The 21720-nt window shown below is 52.1% G+C and overlaps 1 protein-coding gene across 2 annotated transcripts in view; it reads right to left on the bottom strand.

The window, feature by feature from the left end:
• IGFBP2 (insulin like growth factor binding protein 2) overlaps nucleotides 1-21330 on the bottom strand; it is a 54778-nt gene extending 33448 nt beyond the window's left edge. The window contains exon 1 of one of the 2 annotated variants that reach the window (XM_035565681.2): nucleotides 20898-21330. In XM_035565681.2, the coding sequence (XP_035421574.1) occupies nucleotides 20898-21315 (418 nt within the window). In that variant the 5' untranslated portion in view covers nucleotides 21316-21330. Of the gene's footprint in view, nucleotides 1-19948; nucleotides 20134-20897 lie in introns of those variants that run through there. The other variant, XM_050711388.1, reaches the window with a different exon arrangement.
• Nucleotides 21331-21720: the final 390 nt, after the last annotated feature.

Raw genomic sequence — 21720 nt, 5'->3', positions numbered from 1 at the left:
GTGCCCTGGGCACCCAGACAGCCCTCAGCATCAGCCGGGAACGTGCTCTGCCCCAGTGAATCACACACCAGCCCCGGCAAGTCCTTTCATGACACATCAGTCACCAGAGGGGAAAAAAATTACAGGCACACAAAGTAATTAGAGGTGTAACCCTCTCCCCTCCCTCTGTGCAGGCTTAATGCTCCCTTTGTCCAGGCATGTTTGCCTTGCTAAGTCGTGCCTCGGGACAGCTTTCTTGACAGAAAACAAAGGTTAATTAAAAAAAAAAAGCACAAAGAAATCCCTCGTTAAAATGGCCACCCTCTCGGCATGGCTCTCTACCCAACCTGGTCCTTCCTGGAAGCTGAGCACCGACCCATGGCCATCACCCCTGCAAGGAAGCCAAATTACACGCAGCCAGCTCGGGGCTGACTCCGGCAATGGAAATCAGACAGGGGAGCAGACCTGAGGTGCAGCAAGGTGCAAAGCCAGTGGTGGTTACCTGCCCCACGCGCCGAGATCCCAGCCTGACTGTTCATCTTCCCTCTAATTAAAGCCTCGGTGGCACACATCACCTGTGACCTACTGCAACTCTGCCACCGACGGCTCTTGGGACAAGCAAAGAGACTCTGCTCCCATCCCGCCGCACCTAGGCGGCTGAAACCACAGCAAACCTGGCTTCCAGGTGCTTCGCCTCCACGATGGAGGTCTGTTACAGCACAGACTTGTTGAACACAGGTAAAGCCTGCTTCAGACCTGCTGTCTGCAAGTGCACAAACACCTCTCCCACGTACTCATCCCATTCACCTGGGACGCGCACAAGCACCTCTGATCCTGTTAGCCAGAAGTGGTGAAAGCACACGCACACGTGTATGCACACCAGCCAGCTCATTAAAGCTAATTAAACAGTCTTCCACAGGGAGTTTTGAAATGCATATACAGCAATTTCTGCACATTGCTTTCTTCAGCCCTCTGGATGTGTGAGCATGATTACTCACACCACATGAAAAATACGGCTAATATGAAACTTCAGGGAGCTGCCACGCTTGCACATTAATGGAGGTGTGCTGTGATTTAATCAGATTCTTCCTGCTCAGAGACAAATATGGTGGCAGCAGTACAGGGGAAGAACATCCAATGCTCAGATTTCTGTCCAAGCCTGAATCAAAGGAATTGATAATTTGGAATTGCAGGATCTTTTTGCTGGCAGCTTTTGGTGAATTCTGCAAACCAAGATGTCATCAGGGTAAGGTGTGGAGCCAACACACATGTAAGCAACACCATCAGCACCAAGATGACCACGGAGCAGAAGTACAAAGGATTGAATTGATGGGCTCAAGCAAAGAAAAAACAAAAGACAAAAATCACACCTTCATGAGCTTCCAGTATAGGAAAATTGTAGCCTCAGACCCGATAAATGATGCAAAGGAAACCTGAGCAGGGACACTGGCAGCCTGGCCACACTCAAGGAGCAGCTCCATTTGATGGGAACCACAGAGCCATCAGCCTCAGGAGCTCACAGAGCCAGTGCTAAGGCACCAGCCCTCCTGCAAGGGCACAAGGGGACTACCCCAAACCCAGCCACATCAATACAGGGAGACACTTCAGTTGGCACGCGTGTACAGATACATGTCTGTCTGTACATGTGATCTCACTAATTTCACAACATACACTCCAAAAACAGGAACACATACATTAAAGCCACATACCATGACTGTATAATGAGGAAACTTCGCTAATCTTTCACAGATACACTTTGGGTCAAATTCAACTGCAGACACAGATGATGGAAAGGCTTCCATTGACTTTTTTGTAGTTGGTCATCATGTAGATGCACTCAGGGCACAGCTAGTTAACTGTAAGGCTGGTATGTTCAGTGAATCTGCAAGCTTGGCTAGTGAAGCCAAAGGGCTTGCAGTTTCCATAAATCAAGCTACTTCCAGATTTATTTATTTTTTTTACCATTGCTCTTTCAGGTCTTAAAGAAAAAAAACATACACCAGGTTCCTACACTGAAATAGAAAATAATGAAATACAAGGGACTAAAACAACCGTCATTCATATGGATGACATCTGCAGCACTTTTTTTTTTTTTGCTGGTTGTCTAACCTATATTCCTACAGTTCACAGTAATAAGTAGGTCAAAATATGCAGGACAAGTATCCAGCCACAGTTAGTGCACACAGCTGCACTGACCAAGCCGTTCAAGTTTCATGATTACTCCAGTGATACAGTTTTGACAAACCCTACAGTTTTAATTTAAAAGGCACCAGAAATCAACTGCGAACCACAGCATATAAAGCTAGAGAAGAGCTTAGCTGTCAAAACGAGACAGGAGAAACCATTTTCATCAATAAGATCTTTCAAGAGAAGACTTCAAGATTTCAGCAAAATGATACACAATAAGTGTAGTTAAAGGAAACTGTAGTTGAACAAAACTAAAAACAGCTTTCCACAGTTTTTCCTGTTGACCCTACATTAGATGACTTTCCTGTGTGGCTCATTACCAGAGCCAATAATGACATTTTCAACTTTTTTTGCTGTAACCTAAAGCTTTCAGACCAAATTGGGGAAACTTTAAGAGAATCTGTAAAGCTTGAGAAACAACACAACCAAAGACTTTGCTTTATTACAGAGTTGGCTTTGCAAAAGCGTTGCTTCATCCAGAAAACTTAATAAAGATTTAAAAAGGTATTTATTCTGACTACTGGAAAATACAGATGTTAGTCCTAGATTATATCCTGTGAGAAACAAAAGCTATGGGAGGGGGAAACTTAAAGCGCTGGAGTCACAACAGCTTTTTCACAGAGACAGCGAGAAGCAACTTGAATATAAATAAGTGTCCAAAATAGGTCAGCACTCTTTTCTTGGCCACCAAAGTTTGATACTTTTCACTCAGAGTTAGCCTGGATGGTGGAGGCACACACACAGCACTGCGAGATCCGTGGGGATGCAGGAGAGCCCATCAGCAACTGGCAGCATTGGGCAAGACCCAGTCCTGCAACAAATCCCATACAGATGGGTTGGGGCTCTCCACACATTGGGCTAGGAGGTGCAGAGTTTAAAAAATAAAAACACAACATTTCTAGAGCATAGAGCAGCAGCAAGTCTGCTGGTCAAGCCCCAGCAGCATCCCTGCCTCGCACAGCTTGTTTACCACCAATAAAAAGCCCATTAATTGCACAATGCATCTGTTAAAAATAACTCCAAAAAGTCATTACTGGTAAATTAGTAAGACATCAGGAGATGCAGACGCCTCCACGTGGTGTTATGGAAACCGCAGAGGAGGCAGGCTTCCCTCAGGAGCTTTCCCTGAGGGAGACAGGGCTGGGGATTTCTCTCCTTTTGAGAGGACACAGCTAATTTGAAGGGCTCAGGCCCAAAATACAGCCATCACCTCGCCAACGAGCCCAGGGTTTCTGGTTAAGCAACGTCCAGAGAAGGTAAACTCATCGGGCTGACATGACGCCGGTTCCTGAAGGACCAGCCAGGTTGCAAGGCCCCTTCGCCCAGGGGTGGCTGCCAAATCTTCGCGGCCCAGCTCAGGTAAAGAGGCCACAACAAGTGCTGGAGCGGCAGCGTCCCCCCGCAGGCTGCCCACGGACCCCGCTGAGGAAGGAGCCCACGAGGGCACACGGCTCAGATCTTGCAGATGGTGCCTCTCAGGTTGCTGCCCCCAGACTTGCACAGCTTAGGGGCTGCTCCAAAACTGACCCAGGGGTCACTGCCCAAGCCCCACTGACTGAAACAGAACCAGGATCCCTTCTGGTTCACAAGGTGCTAAGAGGGGACCTCAAAAGCAGCTGCAGATACACAGGGTGGTGATTCAGCCTGACCCTTTCACAAGAGGAAACCTTCCCTCCCCACGCCCTCGCAGGACAGCAAGTACATTTTTCAGACGTGCACGGTATCCTCCAGGCTTGTAAGAATGAACACGGGGTCACGCAAACAGGTGAGCAAGCGCTGTGGTATATCCTGGCAAGAAACACAAACATTGGGCTTCAGAAATGAAAGCATTCATCAGCACAGCGTCCACACCACCTGCATTGCTGCTGCCACAAAGAAACCTCCCACAGAGCCCCAAATACCGAAAATCCCCAGACCTGAGGATGACAGTCGGTAAAACACACCCAGTGGACTCGCACATGGAGAAAAGGGAGGAAGAGCTCTCCTGCAGCCTCCCCACCACAAAGAAGAAACAAGCTAACACCCGCTGACTCCCTATTTAACTCTTAAATTCAGGTAGGACTTGATGGAGACAACAGAAGGATAAAAACTACACCCAAATTAGCAGCTGGTGCTTGTGCCCGGATGGTGAGGATGCTCAGCTGCTTCAGCCGAGATTGTCTCCAGCTGGAAAGGGGTGAGAGCAGCTTCCCTGGTGGGGTCTCTATTTCTGGAACTGCCGCTGCTGTTTTAAAGCCGCCCTCAGGGACAGCTGTCCCACTGCAGGCAGCCCGTTCCACAACGAGTCACCTGTAGCACCAGCGAGGTTACACCAAGCAAAAGTTTCATCTGCTGAGGTCCCTCCCACATTTCTTCTTTAACAAACAGCAAAGGGGCTCCTTCCAAGGGAATCACGGAAAGGCAGCGTGCTTCAGCACGTGGGGCTACCTCTCGGCAAGCTGCAGCAGAGCTCTGCTGGACCACTCGCTGCAGGGAGACCAGGAATTGAACTCGATGATCCCTGTGGGTCCCTTCCAACTCAGGATATTCTATAATTCTGTATATTCTATGATTCTCCTCAGCCACACAAGGCGGCAGGGACAGCTCACGCCAGAATACCACCACCTCCAGCCCCGCTGCAGTTGCATATGCCCACCTCAATTTAACTAGGTAGCACGTTGAGAAACCCAATCTAAGCTAACTCCAGCTTGAGGATGCTTAAACCAGATCCAAAGCGTGACGGGATGGTGACCCGCTCTGGTCTCGCCCCTGCTACATCTACTGTGTCCAAAACATTTTGGAGGCAGAGGGCGGGAGGGACGACTCCGCTCCAGCAGATTTCAGGCTGGATCGAGTATCGTATTGCCCGCACCGCTGTAACGCGACGCCGGCGTAGGGCAGCCCGCCAGCATAAACACCGTATCGGGTGCTCTGGCTGCGCCGACAGCAATGCAACCGTGTCCTGGGGCCGGATCCAGGCCCGGCAGACACGTGCATCTCCGGTGCCGATGGCCGCAGAGACGCAGCTCGGGTCTGCCCGCGGCGGTGGGCGTGGGGCAGGCAGCGGAGCAAGCCCCATAGAGGAGATCTGCGTGGCTGGCGAGTGCCTGAGCTCCTGGGAACGGCCCTTTTACTGGGCTCCAGATGCTGTGGAGTGATTGCTTATATGAAGGCGGGGGAGGCCTCTTTACTGTTTCTCATTTCCTCCTTTTTTTTTGCTTTTTTTTCTCCCTCCCCCCCCCCCCACTCTGATTTCCTGGTTTTGTTCAGAAGCACAAGAGAGTCATTCATCATTTTTCTTCGAGCACAAGGAGCGCTCTCACCTCCCCCTCACCCCGAAATCCCTCCCCACCAGAACAGGGCAGGCGTTCGCCGGCCAAAAAGGCTCGCAGCGGGGAAGGCAAAGCTCCCCGGTTCCTCCAAAGAGCTCGGCACAAAGGGCCACTTTCTCAGCCGGGTTCAGTGGGTGCCAGCCCCGAAAGGGTGAAGGCCAAAACTCAATGACAGCAGAAACGCTAGGTCAGAAAACGGATATCGGCAGCAGAGGAAAGCAATTTGCACCGGTTTGAATTACAGGAGATGCAAAGCAGAGGGTAATTTGCATGCTGAGGAGACAGACAGTGCCCCAGGTAACAGGAATAAAGACCGAGGAGATGCAGGGCCGCTGCCTCGGCAGCCCTCCTGCCAACCCAAACCGGGGCAGTTCCCGTGCAGGGTTGCCTCCCAGCCTCTGGAAGGGGATGGGCAGAGGTGCAAGAGCAGCCCGGGTGCAGGATTTGCACGTGGCGCCAAGCCACCCACCCCAGCTTTGGGATGGGCTTTCAGGAATCCCTCGTTTATTTGGTAGGAGGGAGAGAAAAGAGATGACTACAGGTGTACCCATCCGGAGGGTCAACGACAGCCCCAGGAAAACCTTTTCATACAGCCTGAACGTGACGTTCAAGTCCCACTGGTGTTCACCATCATGCTGCCCTCTCCATAGCTTTTGATGGCCTTCTCCTTGCCCTGCTCTTGGAGGGGGGGAGCCAGGACTAAAACATCTCATCTCAGTAAAGCTGCAACAAAAGGAGACGCAAACAGAAAAAAATCAAGGTAGTTAAAATGCTTGCACACATTTTTATAAAGCCACTCTGAGTTTGCACAGAAACCAGGACTGTGCAAATATGTGGCAGCTGTATGGGGCCTTTTGGCTTGGCTGATGACCTGGAAGAAAGAAAAGCGGAAATAAAACTGGACATACAGAATACGTTCTGGGCTTTTGTTTTGTTTGGTAGGTCGAAAAGGTCTGCTTATGGTCAAGCATGAGGCTTCCTTTTGGTGTTTTTAGAAGGAAAAGAAATAGAAGACCATGGTCAGTAACAGGGCTGGTGGGATGGAGGGAGCCTAAGTACCAGCAGTTCCACCGAGGAGGTACACTTGTGGCACAACTTCAGCAAAAACTGGAAAAACAATACAAATAAAAGCTACCAAATGGCTACAGCATTCAGGTGCATGGTCTGGCGACTGGATTTGGTGGACTTCCATGACCTCAAGTATCATCATTTGGAAAGACCACAGAGTTTGAATGGGGGACCTAAGACAGACAGCGTTTACGTCTTGGGCAAAGGAAAAGCTGGTGGTTGGCTATTTAGGGCCATTTTTGAGAGTATGGCGGATCTTCCCTTTCTTTAGATATGGGAGCTCTTTTTTTTTTTTTGCTTCTGGTCTCCCTTGACTTCTTTGCAAGCTTTTAATGTTCCTTTGGGCTCCCAAAGAGTAACCCCAATATCTCGAAGTTACTTGAATAAAAACTGAGATTTAGCTTATTTTTTTTTAGCTTTGTGGGGTTTTTTTGTGTTTTTTTTTTTTTGTGTGTGTGTGTGTGTTTTTTTCTTTTATGTCAGCCAAACTAAAATGATCAGCCCCAGCCACCACACACCAACGTAGGACCCAACGCATGGACCCCACCACACTGCAGACCCGGAGCTGTCGCCTCCCCAGCTCCCAAGCGTGCGGCCGCAGCTCTCTCCTCCCAACCCTCCCACCCCGCCGGGACGGACCCTGCCGGCTGCTTTCTGTGCTCTCTGCAGGTCTGAGCAGGTCTCCACCGAGCCAGACGGGTCCAAATGAGCCTGCCAGCACCTGGGTGAAAATATGCAAAGTGAACCCGAGAGTGGGCGCAGGGGGAGAAGGTGAGGCTGGCAGAAACGCAGAGAGAGGAAGAGAGCACAGTACTTTATAGCAGAAAGAAAATAAACTTGCTGACCAAAAAAAGATGCAATGGGAAGAATGTACAAGGCTGTAGGGACAAAAACAGCAGCTAACAACGAAGGCAAGGGGGGACTGGGGTGAACACGTTGATCAGCATGGGTATAACGGTGTGTCTCCCTCTCGGCACCAAGGAGATCCCCGAGGGCCCCCAGAAGCCTTCGGCAAACAGGGACCAAGTTCTTGGCTCACCCACCAGGCTCTCATCCCACAGAAGACCAGGTTTCTGCTGTTGGAAAGATCATCAAAATAAATTCCAAAAAATCCCCGGGGATTTTGCATTGGAGGTTTTCGGAGGTTTCTTCACCCCGGCATGTTCAAACTAGGCAGCACATGCCATGTGTGGCACCACCGTGGTTTCTGTAGTGTTCAACAGCGGAGCACCTCGCAGGCTGTTTTAGTCTAAGAAATGTGGATGCAGAAGGGATGAGAGCAGCCCAAAACTGAGACGAGCTCCAAAATGAGGCCGCCGTACCCTATTCCAGCTACAGCCCTGCACTAGGGCCAGCAGAAGCCCTGCACGTTTTTTTCAGAAAGAAGCCAGGCAGTGAAAAGCCCGCAGCGGGAGCATTTTCCTTTCAGGCTGACCCGAGCCGTCCTGCATACCCGCAGCGAGGGCACGGCCACGGGCAGCCAGCTCGCCCGCTCCAGGAGGGGAAAGGGGAAGTTAATTTTCGCAGTCAAAAGAAAATAGGGAGTTCTGTTCCGACGGCAGGAACGTAGCCGTGACATTTAGTCACTTGCTATTTCTGCTTCCCGGGTACGTCCCTCCACACAAGAGAGACAGGAGTCCTCCAGGCGGCCCCACAGAATGTGTTTGCCCAAACTTCGGTGTCTAAACCCGCACCGAGGTCCCTGCGTGAGGGCAGGGTTTTGGGGGGAGGTCAGGCTCCTCTGCTCGGTGCCCGGGCAAAGCAGGCTGCCTCTGAACAGATGCATGGAAAAAGGGCGAACCTGCAGCTCTGGCCTAGGGCTGCCCGGGGTCTGACTCACCAGCCCAAAACAGCAAACCCAGCCACGCCACAAGCCGGGGCACGACAGCAGCACTGCACCGCATTAGTGCAGGTTCAGCAATGAGGAGACCAATGCTCTCCTGCTCTGAAGTGCTGCCGTTCACCACCGCCGCCATGGGAAAACCCGCATTTGCTCCATTTTTGGCTGCGACAGCCCGCGATCCTACTTCGCACGCTATCGTGGCAATGCTCTTGCAACAAAACCAGCACCCCCAGCCCAAATTCCAGCTCTCCGATCAGGACACCACCTCGTCCCTGATGTCCCCATCCCTCTTGCCCTGCCTGGAGGCTCAGGCTGTGGCTGTTTGCCCTCCAGGCACCGTGCATGCCTGCAGGGTTGGAGAGAAAAAAGGTGCAGCCGGCTCGAGGTAACTCCCGTGCAGGGCAAACTGCAAGCTCCAAGCCTTGCACAACAAGCCCAGGTCCCGGCGTCAGGCGGCCAGCCCAGCCCAACCCAGCCCTGCCCCGCTCCTGCTGCTGACACTGCTCAGCCCACGGCTGCAGGGATTTCCAAGGCACAGCCCAGTCTGCTGCCCGCTCACAGGGACGCCTTCCTCGCCCCGCCGATTGCAGATGCTTTCCGCCATGCAGATCATTAACGGCTTTTTCATGGAGAAATTTGGGGAATTCCTCCCATTAAAAATATCTCCTAAATCTGATGGCATCCACAATGGACTGCTTCGAGAGAAAAGCTGCAAGAGCTTACTGCAGAAAATATAATTTTTTATGGCAGTGGACAGTCCAGAGTGGATTGTAAATACTCCCACAGGAGCATTCACACACTCAACACATAGCCCAATGACAGACTTGAACATGGGTAGTGATGACGGGACACAAGCAAGATGCATAATTCAGCTGCCTAAAATGCAGCCTCATCATGGGATGCCATGAACGGGTTATGCATTCAGGCAACTATCCCCACATGGGCAGAGAAAAAAAAAAAAAAGAAAAGAACTGGGGGAAAAAAAAAAAAAAAAGGGAAAAAAAAAAAAGCAGAGTCGGTTAAATATTTATAGGGGGCCTCTGTATTTCAGAGGGGAACAGATTTTATGTCAGCTGGAAGATTTTGGCTCTGCCTGGGCAGATCACCGCTAGGGGAAAGGACACCTCCTGGATGGGACCTCCCTTCTCACCACGGCTGCTGCTCCCAGACACATGAAGCGATGAGAGATGACAGCAGGTAGCAAACTGGATTTGTAAGAGCAACTCCAGATTGGTCTTATGCATGGAGATCTTCCTACCCAACGCCTCAAGACACAGCAGTCACGTACACGGCTGAGGGTTTGCTCGCTTCCCCAGCACTTGAAGCCCCGCTGCTGGAAGTCAGGAGGGTAACTCAAGGCAAGGCTCACCCCATACTCACCCTTTCCATGAATTCCCAACTTACTGGCCACCACCTAAGGCAGGATTATGGGCCTGATGGACCTTTGGCCAGCCTGGTCTGCTGCCAGGTCATATCTGCACTGCCCAAACATTTTCAGCACGGTCCGAATTCGCAAAGGTCTGTTTCAGGACACGAAGGGCCAGCCCAATGGCCAGGGGTTAAGGTAACAAATCCTTGAAATCAGACTGATAAAAAGACAGAATAAACACAAAACAGGGGTAAGCAATGACTGAAATCAATAACAATCATTACTAGAAAGTCGGAAGCTGTCCAAGCAGCTGAGATTAGAAGAAAGCTCTCTGCATTATCAATTTTTTTACTCTTTTCTAACAGGCAAATTTTGTTAAAGCTGAAAGATTTGTGATTAATCCGTTGTCAACTCAGCTGGCCTTAGTCCTTGTAGGATGAGAGTCATAGTTCCCAAGAGGCCTGAGCACAAACCAAGCCACTTTCCGTACGGTGAGACCTGCCGGAACCTGATCACCTCCCTGGTCAGTTTTGCCATGTTCAGCTCCAAAACAGGAGGAAAAAAAAAGCAAGTAAGTCAAGCCCTGGTCCACAAAGGTGGAGCTGCTCAGCTCCACCTTTAGATTCAAATGGAGAACCCCCTGTCCATACACAAGTATCTGAAGCAATATTCATAAAGCAAACACTGGAATGACCAGCAAGCAGGGCTCAGGATATCAGTGCTTCTAAGAAAGAGATTCAAATAAAACTGAGCACACTGAGTCCACTGAGTACATTTGTTTAAAAAGCTACATGAAACGTGGTAAGTATTTACAGACAGACTCCCCACAAACGTAAGCAAGGGAAAGTTATCAGCTCTGGGCTCCCAAAATATTTACTTAGTCCACAGTTATTCTGGCTACTCTTGAGTAGCTCTTTCCAAAGTCACGTGCTGTCATTTTGATGGCATTCCCTTGACCAAAACTCAACCGCAGAGGACCCTTTCCCATGGGTGTTTCCAAGCACTTTCCTACCACAGATACAAACAGGGTCCTTGCAAGGCAGGAACAGCACTATGGAAACTCATCACAGAGGTGGGAGACAGCAGAAGGTGCACAGCCTCCACCATAAAACATCCAAGGGTCAGATGTGAATGCTACATAAAACTGAAACTGCAGGAGTAATTAAAAAACCTAGTTGAATGGTGTAAGCTGAGCAGGGGCCAAGAGGCTGAGAGAAGACACCCTTGTAGAGCAGGCTGGGGCATTTTAGTGGCTGCAATTGATCTAAAACTTGGGTTCAGATCTCATCTGGCCAAAAGCCACAGCTTCAGAAGCACGTCTGGTGGAGGATGTCGGTGTACTCTGCACATTTCCTGACAAAGGCTTGGGATACCAGTTCTTATTTTTAGTACTATTTTCATTTCTTCAAGTAATGAGTTCAGTGTTTCAGGCAGCCCTGGAGGAGCAGGAAGGACATGTCCTGTAATAAAACTAATTAATTCATGTGGAATTTCTAGCCATTATTATGAAAGTGGCCAAATTCCTCACTCCTGAAAAGCTGCCAAAATAGCCATTAATCTGGCTGTGGTCATGAGCAGGATTCCTGTGGCCTCCTTCAACGCTCGACTGGCCCCCAGGACAGAGACTGCAGAAACCCAAGCGGATGTTGTGATTTCCTCGCACCGACTCCCACAGCCCGAGCTTTACTAAATAGGACCATTGCCTTACAGGGCTCCGTGCCAAATTCCTCCCGGTGCCCCCAGACCAGACATGCCTCAGTCATGTGCACAAAGGTCGAGACCTGCCAGACCTCCAAAATCAAGCAGTTTGACAGCATTAAAAGCCCTGCAGACCAACCACTTCCACCCACCCAGCCCTGGTCATGCTCTCAATGACAGGTGCCCTGAAGGGAGCAGGGTACCGAATTTCTCCTGGACAAACTAAAAAATGTATTCCTACAGCTCCACTGGGCCTGCTAGGAGCCTGAGGTTTTTGGGTCCCATCTGCAGTCAGTGGGAAGCCAGGCTCCTCCACAGAGAAATTTCAGGCAAGAATCCCATCGACCGAAATCCCTCAATAATGCACAAGAATTAATGGAATCTGTCTTGCTCCCTGTGAGCTGGGGGTGACAGGGTCTGTGGGGTCTGGCAAGGAAAAAAAGCATGGAATAAACTTATTTCAGTCACTAAAATCAACAACAACAACAAAATGACTCAGAATACCCACAGGGAGCCAATCTATTGTGTAAGAAGGCACCATTTTGCCATAGTCTTTTTTTTTCCCAAAAAATTCTGGACTGGTCTTTAAATTTAGTGATGGGTTAGAGGGTTAGCCTCAAATAATACCTCTGGTGCTGTCCCACCATCCAGTCCCAAGAATAGCCAGGGTCACTGAACACCACCAGGAACCCAGATTTTCTGCCTCAAATGTCCTGTATAACAGACTGGTGCGATTTCTAACAGTTTAAACAAAATCCTCCCCAAACCACCTCTGCACAGGATATGGAGGCAGGTTTGTTCACCATGGATAAAGGAGAAGGTCCCCTACTATGTCCACGCATTGCTTCAGGCCTCCTGATCCCAGTGTCCACCATGGCAGATGATTTATCATTCACACCACAGTTGGATCAAGATGGTACAGCACTGATTTCCCGGCCACTTTGTCAATCTGGTTCATATTATGTTCAGATGAAGGGAAAGGACCCTCTACACATCAAGGATTGTATCAAACTCATGGCCCTTGGTTAGTGGTAAGTATTGTGCCAGAAAGAAAAGGCTCTTGGAGCTCAATAGTGCAGACAAGGAGAAGGTTCTACCACAGGACCGTTGTTCTTGACCAGTCTGACTACGAGGTGCCTTGCCAGAGCCTCGGATGGATGCTGGAGCAGTTGTTCCAACCTTCAGAAAGCAGTGGTGAGACTCGTTGCAGTGTTATCACTCAGCATCTTCCTCTCACTAGTTCAACTGCAAAGCTAGAAGAGCAAAGCGGCTGCTGTGCGGAAGGCGAATTGCAGCAGCCCTGACGAGTGTCCCCAAGAAACAAGACAAGATTCACTCAGGTAACTGGAATTTACCTTTGGCAAAGGCTCTGCAAGGCGAGTGAGGAGGACCAGAAGGAACAGAAAAGCACCGTGGAAAGCCACAGGGCTGTTGGGTTAGCCTCACCGCCAACAGAAATGCCACTGTGGCCAACCACCCTGACCTTACAACCCACACGGCCTACCCTTCTGGTGGCCGAGACCCAGAGGACACAAACCAAGGCACTTCAGGGAGCTCCCAACCCAGCCACCGAGGTTCATCTCCCAGCTGCTGAGCTGGATTGACCACAGTATCATCAGCTCCACAGCCTGGCCATAGGTATGGGCCACAGCCCCACCACGAGCCCAACAGCGCAGGAAGACGAGGGCCCCACTCCGGCCACCCCTCCTGCTCCTCCTCCTCATGCGAAACCTGAGTTCCTCTCCCCGTTTCTGCTTGCTTTTGAAGTGCCAGATGAAACGGCAGCAGATGGAGGCGAGCAGCCCGCTCGCCGAACGCATCGAGAGACGAGCGTTTCCACATGGGCTGCGTGGGAGGCCTGCCATTGCTCTGGCTGCAAACCCCGCGCCTCCCTCCAGCTCAGCTCACAGCTGAACCGCGCACCTCGCCCCCAGCGCCGCAGACAAACCCTCGCGAATTCAAACAGAAAATCACCCCCAAGCAATTTTCCAGATGAAAAAAAAAAAAAAAAGATTAAAAAAAAAGTCAAATTCCAGCCAGTTTTTCTGCTTTTTGCCTTCACTGGGACCACTTAGGGTCTGTACTGCTCCCCTTCAGAATAAAATTTGGGAATTCTGAAATACAGAGCTCTGCCTCCAGGAGACAGGCCACACTGGAGGACACACACGTCCTCACTGGAGGCACCGAAAAGGACACCAAAAACCACAAAAATGCTTTCCACAACTCACTTCACCCACCAGTCCCCCCAAGACCGAAAAGCAAACATTCCTGGGACACAGACATCAGATGCCCACCCCTTCCTAGTTTTAAAACAGCAAGAGGAAAACATGGGAAGGTTATCAGAAAACCTGATCACCAAGCCAAGAGAAGCCACTAGCATGGACTGGGTCTTTTAGTACTAACCAGAAGAGCTGAGAACATACTGCCCTGACTGAAGTCTGAAAACCAAGATCTTCCAGGGAAATTTGCTGTGGTCTCGATCAGAAGTACTGGGCATTGCTTAATGAATTTTCCCTGCACTGTAGGGCTTTGGGACTCTCCCACAGAAGATGTCATGCAAGTGATTGCAACAGCACTTCAATGCTGTAGGTACGCTGCATCACCTGGCTATAAGGACAAGATGCAAGGAGGCACAGCAACTCCTCTCAAAAATCGCCTCCAGACAGTAAGGTGGTGGAGATATTATTAATTTCAAGGGCAGAGCATTAAAAATCCCCTCATACCACCTGAGCTGTTCTATCTGCAGAAAATTGTAAGGAAAAGCACGGATTTCAACACAGTCCAATTCCCACCAGCGCTTTGTGTCACTCTCAATTACAGCCCAGAATGAAATACCAAGAAATCGTTCCTCGCGGCCGGCAGAATTAATGGGATCTTTGACTACAGAGAGCACCAGGCAGTGAACTTGTTCCCTTACCAGCCAAGAGGCACAGTGCGGCTTTCTTCAGAATAAAAGCTGCAATGTCAAAAGATAGATTAAGGCTTATAAAAGTGACCTGATGTTTTTCCGTATTCCAGACCATAAGAAAGGCATGTGATTACTGACCCTTTCCTTTCTAAAACAATTTCTTTCTATCACAAGCTGACGCAGCAAGAGATTTTTATCTTCCCACTGCTATCTAGCTAAATACGTGGAGGGCAGAACACCAACTACAACACAGTTCTGCAGTTAGAACAACGGAGCCCAGGCTGTCAAACGTTGAGCTGCTGTAAGGCTGCAATAAGTACGCTCTAACCCCTTTTTCCCTTCAGCCTTCACCCCGGATAAGCACCGTGCCACGTTCGCGTGTAATGAGATGTCAGCTCGTGTGTTTAATGAGGGCACGCTTGGCCAGCTCATGAATGTCGAATGCCTCCCAGCTTGCTGGTGGCGGCTGCTGAAGGTGGGCAGAGATGTTTCAGCCAGAGGTTCGGTCTTCTGAAGGTAGTTTATCTTTGTGGTAACCTTGATAGGATGGAACGTTCAATCTAGATTTTTGGCTGGAGGAAAACAAGTGGGGCTAGATTCACTAAGCGCCTGCAGTCGTTGTTCTGCCCTCCAAGCCCACAGCTCCTCAGCTCGGGATGGCTGTGGGACAGCAGGAAAACGTGGGCTCGAATGCCCTCTGCCCAGAAGGGGACTGGCCGGATGCCCCACACAGGCACACTGGTGCCATCTCCCCAGCGAGCACCTACACAAAGCTGCCCCGTGCCCGGTGGGACAGCTCCAGCAGGACGGACACGGACTCCAAGCACACGTTGGAGGAGCTGCAGACATCCTGACGCCAAGGGTTGCCCTGCTCCCCCTTTTCCTGTACCCCAGGGCCAGAGCTTGGGCTCCTACCATGCCCCTTGCATCAGTACTCAGCTGATCCCATACAGAAAGGATTCAGGGAGCTAAACCAGCAGAATACTCATCCTGCCAGAAAAGTGAAGATTTTGTTGGTTAATGCCTCATCACGGCCCGCTCAGGGAGCAGACAAGGACCAAGACCCACATGACAGAGCACAGGGATGTACACTGGGACAGGGAGGGAGTGGGGCATGACTGCCGTGAGAGCAGCTCGGCGGGGATGAAAGGCAGCCAAGAAAAACCTGCACGGCATGCCAGGACCCAAAGCCTGGGTCTCTCTTCTCTCCCAGGTGCAATCCCAGAACATGCACCATTTTTATCCTCCAAATCCCCTGGCCCACTCTGCACATGTGAGCCATCATGGTGTTGCATGCCACATCACAAAGGAACAGGCACAACGGACTAAGGTGGCTTTCTCAGCGAGACTAATGCCATCTGGTAACGCCTCAATCTTCCACTAAGGACACACATGCCTCTCTGGCAGATGCAAACAGTCAGCAACACCATGATGGAAAGCAGAGCCCGATGTGTTCAATATGTGCTGTTAAAGGACACCCTCCAAAGCGGCTACACGCATGCTGATTTGGGCAGCACCTTCCCATGGAAGAGGGAGGAACATCTGGAAACTCAGTACACGCCTGAGCTCGGTCCTCCTCGTTTAACAGAAACGCTTTAAAAGCATCTTCACAGGTTACCGTGCCCTTCATCTTACTCTGCTGGCCTCAAACAAAAGACCTTCCCCAAAGGAATCGGAGACCCAGGAGGGAGCTGGGCTGTAACCATGCCCAGAAAGCTGGAGTAGCCCAATCCATGCAGAAATGCACACAGGCCTCAGGGCAACTATTGCTCCTCTTAGCCCCTTCATGCTGAACACGTGCCCTGGAAGAACAGGCACAGAAGTGCTGCCGGCCACCGGACAAAACCCTGTCCTCCCAAACCCGGTTGTGTCTGTGGGCAACGATGCCACCAGCTCATCGGTCGGACACATCAACCCCAGCTAATGCTGCAGCCAGGTCTAGCCCAGAGCCAAACACAAATACACCTCTCGCATTCCAGTTTTTGCTGCTTTGCCTCCTGAATTGTTTATCTCGGCTCAATTCCTGGATGTGGATAAAACAAACGACATGGACTTTCTCACAGACGGGGCTTCTCGCTCTTCCCTTGACGAATACCACGCTCAGCGAGCATGAGCCTGAAACCCAGAGGAAAGGAAACAACTGCAAAGGGCAAGAAGGAAACAGATCATTTGCCAAGGGACAGCATGAAAACACATTTCTCCTTTGGGCCAGAGCCTTGAAATCCTCCCAGACTCCCCCTTCCCTCCAGACCATTTTCACACCACTATCACCCCCACCACAGCAAACGCCAGTGGGCCTGGGCCTTGGGGGAGCATCATTTTCAAGAAGCTGCTCCATAAGGTGTTATTTATTATCTTCATACTTAAAGATGACAACCGGCCCAGGACCTGATGGGGTTAGTCCTTGACCAGACACAGCTGCTGCAGAAGAGCTTGGAAACCTGGTCCATCTACTGGCAAAGCCCCAGAAGCAACAAGGACAGACGAGCTGTATGCTTTTTCATTCACCTATCATCCTCAGAGCTGTTATTAATTGCATTTCACTTGTAATAACTTCTTCCACAACAAAGAGCTCTGCAGCCCTTCAGTTTAGCCGGGGCAGAGCTGCAGCAGCGGCTGCAGGGATATTAACACAGCAGACTGGCTTCTTGCAGCTCTTTTCTCTGATGTCCTGTAACGCCCAAGCTTGCACAAGCCGGGCTGAATGCCTGGTTGCGGCGCCCGTCATGAACTTCTCCCATGCCCGTGCGCTTCCACCCCAAAAGGTGCCTGGCGCGGAGCAAGGGGGATGCTCCCAGAAGGGCTCTCCTCTGCATCTCACCTGCTTTTAGCAATACAGCAAATTCACAGCCTCTGAGGCTCTGTCAGACCTGGTCACACCAGCTGAGGGGGCAGAAGCTGTGGGGGCAGAAGAACAGACACACACACACGCACGTGCAGATGACGACAAATGCTTCGTTTCCCTAGAAAAGCTGGAGAGAAGCAGAAGTCTTCCTGGCAATTCAGTGGACGTGAAAAATGTAGTCATAGCATTGCTGGCATGGTTTTCAAGTTGCTGTTAAAATTCCACTTATATTATGCTACCTCCAGCCTCAGAGTCTTCTGTGTTTTGGAGCAATACATTAAACTGTCTTTTAGCAGCTGCCTGCCAAGGGGAAATGGAGGTTTTGACATTTGACCCATAAGGAAGGATGTGTGGCATTTGGGGCTACCCAAATAAGGATTTTAGCTGGATGTTAAACCGAGCTGCTCTTCTAACAGTTAACTATTTTGACGCTGTTTTTGTTCCATGGCAGTCCCTGACCAGGTGAAGGAGACAGCCCCAGCCCTGCAAATTCAAGCTTGCCTGCGGCCATGGTCTTCACCCAGCTGTCCTTCCATTTGGAAAGGTTGCCTTGAGTAGCATGGGCTGAAGAACACATTTGTTTTGATAAAAAGTGGGATTCTGAAGCAGAACACCGTAGCCAGCAGTGGGTTCAGAGGGGCATCTCACTCAATTAGTACAAATATCCCTACAACACAGTAAAACAGTACTACAAAGCCACCTGAACCGCACTGCCAAAGGGGTAAAAAATCCCTTAACTGGTCACTTTTGCAAAACTCTTCGAGAGACGAGTTTTAATCCTAGGGCATTGTCTCCATCAGGAGAAAACAGATGTTCTTCAGCTATCCTCTAACTCGGGCAAGACACTTTGGGCCATCTGCTGACACTGCAAAGCTCTGCCCTGCTTCACCTCCCAGCACAGCTCCCACTGTTTGCCCTGGAGCAGCACCAGCGCCCCGCTGAGCCTTCAGCCAGGTCAGGTCACTGATCCGACAGAAAAATCACCGACTTGTTTCTTGGGGCTGGCTCTCTGCAGGGCTGACAGCATGAGACTGGGTATCCCGTGGTACCCGAAACGCCTCTCAAAGCTGGCCCTGTGTCCAGCTCCTCTTGGGTCTTGGGCCACCCCAGACCTGCTTAGCCAGAAGATGACTATCGGGGACAGGGACACGAGTGCTAACATGACGTACAGGCCGTCCTCACTCTGTTCCACGTGCCCAGTCCGTTCTCAGCCTTAAAATGGTGCACAGACCTCCCTGCCGTGCTGAAGGAATAAATAAATACACTGGAGACTGGCATGAGAGCTTCGCGCACAATAACAACCCTCTGTCCCGTGTGCAGGCGGCTTCAGTCAGCAGCATGTAAAGTTTGTTACACGATGACCTGAAATAAACTGTAAAACAGTGTGGTCCAGTGGCATCAGAACTATTTCAGAGGCCCTGATCCCTGGAGGTGCTGAGCCTCCATCTCGCTGCCTCCATCAGCGGGAGTTCGTGCCCCCGGCTCCCCGAGGAGGTAGAGGTTCTCAGCCTGATTTCCACAGACTGCTGCTATTTTGTTCCAACATTCCCAACATCTTCAAAATACCCAAAGCCTCTTGTGCAATGAGCAACATCCCCTGCTTCCTAGCTACATGGTGGTTTATGTTACTTTCCGCCTACAACCATTTCAGGATTGGCTTTACAGACCTAAGTGAAAGACTAAACAATGCTGGAGCCACAGCAGGAGAATTTGCAGAGTTTTATTCCTTGTTTCATTTGGGCAATCCTTCTGCCTCTCATCAGGGACAAAAAAACTTGCCAACCTCTTAATTTAGGAATAGCACGAGCTCTGCATTCCAGTCCTCAATCAGCCAAAGGAGCCTTTTCAAGCTGGAAATGGGAAAAAAGGGCAAATACCTTTAAGCACATTTGAAAAAAAAAAAAAGAAGGCTCAACACCTGCCTTTTGCAGGCAAAAACCTGCTCTCGGGGCACTCGTGAAACAAGCTTGACATCAGCATTTGAAAGGGAATTCCAATCCCTGCGCTTCGGGTGCCAGACTGCTTTCCCTGTCACTGCTTTGAACGAAAAGCAAACTCTCCCTGGTATATATTTTGCAGGCATGCTGCAGATGGAAGCAGAGATGTGAGCCTGAACAGAAGAGCATCAAGTGAAGCTGGCGGATCGGGGTTTTGTTTTTGTTGTGGGTTGTTTTCTTTTTTTTTTTCTCTTTTTCTTTTGTAATGGCTACAACAACCTGTTAAAAGTTTTGTAATCTGAAGAGAGCAAACCCTTTTCTGGATGTCCAAGCTCCTCTGCCAAGACGTGCTCGACTGTGAATATTCCAGCTGCATGTTTCACATCACGCTGGTTAAAGATGTGCCAGTATTTTTATTATTCACCCCCTATGGACATTACAGAGCACCACATACATTAAAGTGTTCTTAAACTGCGCTATTTATATATGAGTGTGTGCGTGTTACATACACACAGAGATATGGTCAAATAAATCACATGCATTGTAAAGGAGTAAGGGTAGTAAAATCAAGCAAAACATCCAGTGAAGTAATGTAAAAATTCTGGAAAAAAAAAGACTATAAAAGCAAAAAAGCAGCGTTAACTCAGAAAATCACCTCTTAACCCATCTCTGCAGTGTTCCCCACTCCCCCCCCCCCCCAGCCTCTTCCAAAAGCACAAGCCTGAAGTCAGCGCCAGATTCCTTAAATCTAAATGCCCTTGGCTTCTTCTGGAGAGTGTAAAATTCACTCCCTTGACACCCACATTCTGTAGCCGAGCAGGATTTCACATCCGCGTGCTCTCCGGGCTCCCGGCTCTCTGCAGCCGGGCAGAGGAGGGGGACAGCAGCGGGGACCGCAGCGGCCGCACTCACTGCAGCGAAGCAGCAGCTTGCGACATGCAAAGTTCCCTGCGCCGCTGGTTTTTCTTTATCCCTCCCTCTCTGTCTCTCCCTCTCGATCAGCGAGAGCCGAGGCGCTCACAAACCCATGCATCGGCATCCCCGGGAGAGCTGCCTCCCGCAGCAATCGCAGCAACAGGTCAGGAGCCTGTAGCGTCCCGTCCTTCGGGATGCTCCGCTTCTCCCCGGCACCCAGTGCCCGGGCTGGGGGGGGGCCAAAGAGGGCCTCAACCTCTGCGGTGGGCTCCGTCGGGCAGCTGGCCATGGGGCCGGGGGTCCCCACAACGCAGCCCCCCAGCCAGCCCTTTCCCACCGGGCAGTGCACGGTCCGCTACCTTCGGGGCGTCGGTCACCCTTTGGGGTGCTTTCAGTCCCCCACCAAGCCCAGATGTGCACCTCCACCTCCCCCTGCTCCCCGAAGGGCTCCCCCTCAGCTGCATCTCCCCACGCTTCCCCCTAAATCCGCCACTGTGGCTTTTTTCTCCATAGAAACCCCAACCTCCGCCCCGGCCCCTAGGCATCCCCCACAACCCTGGCTGCCAGCGGGTCCCCCCGCTTTATTACCCCCCCACCCTCGGGCTCCCCATACAGAAGAACCCCCCCTCCCCGCCTTCTGCACCCCCCAGGGCTAGCTACGACCCCAACCCCCCTCCCCCCCCGCCTTCCAGGGGCTGCCCTCCGGCTCCTTCCCCTCACCCCTCCGTCCTCCCCCGGCTCCCCTCTCCCCGGCGGGGACCCCCCCCTGCCCTTCCCGGCCCCCCCGCGCCCCACCAGGTCCCGGGGGAGGATGGGGGGGGCGCTCCGGGGGCTCACCTGCGGGCCGCTCGGCGCTGGCCCCGTACTCGGCGGCGTCCCTGCGGCGGGCGCAGGTGCCCTGCCCTTGCACCAGGGCTTGCAGGGGCAGCTCGGCGCCGGGGTCGGGGTAGCAGCGCAAGCCGGCGGCGCAGCGCGGCGTGTAAACGCCGCACGCTTCGGCCTCCAAGCGGGCGCACACCGGGCAGCAACCGCAACCCGGTTCCCTCACCAGCTCCGGGCAGGGCGGCCGGGAAGCCGGGGGGCAGGCGGCCAGGCGCTCGGCCGTGCAGGGCGGGCAGCGGAACAGCACCTCGGGCAGCGCCGGCCCCGCCAGCGCCAGCGCCGCCGCCGCCGCCGCCAGCAGCAGCCGCGGCCACGGGGCCCGAGCCGCGCCGCCGCCGCCGCCGCCGCCACCACCGAGCCCGCCGAGCGCCATGGCGGGACTGAGGGCGCGGCGGGGCCGGCAGGTGGACGGACGCGCGCCGCTCGGCCCCCCCCGGCGGCGCGGCTCGGCACGGCTCGGCGCGGCGAGGGGAGAGGGGAGAGAGGGGAGAGAGGGGAGCCGAGCGGTGCGGAGCGGGGCCGGGCGCCGGCGGGGACGCGCAGGGTCCTAGAGCCGGCCCGCGGAGCTGCGCGCACGGCTTTTGGGGGGGGGGGGGGGGAGGGAAGGGGGTGGGGGGTGGAGGGCGTCGGGGTGCTGGAGGCCCCGTGGGGTGCGGGCAGGCGGAGTGGGGAGCCGGGCCCGGATTGGGGTGCTGGCCCCGAAATGGGGTGCTGGACCCCAGAGTGGGATGCTGGCCTCCAGACTGGGATGGTGGCCCCAAACTGGGATGCTGGCTCC

The sequence above is a fragment of the Cygnus atratus genome, chromosome 6 (assembly GCF_013377495.2).
Source record: "Cygnus atratus isolate AKBS03 ecotype Queensland, Australia chromosome 6, CAtr_DNAZoo_HiC_assembly, whole genome shotgun sequence".
Lineage (NCBI taxonomy): Eukaryota > Metazoa > Chordata > Aves > Anseriformes > Anatidae > Cygnus > Cygnus atratus.
The sequence above is the reverse complement of the archived record's forward strand: the minus strand, read 5'-3'. Positions and strand labels throughout refer to the sequence as shown.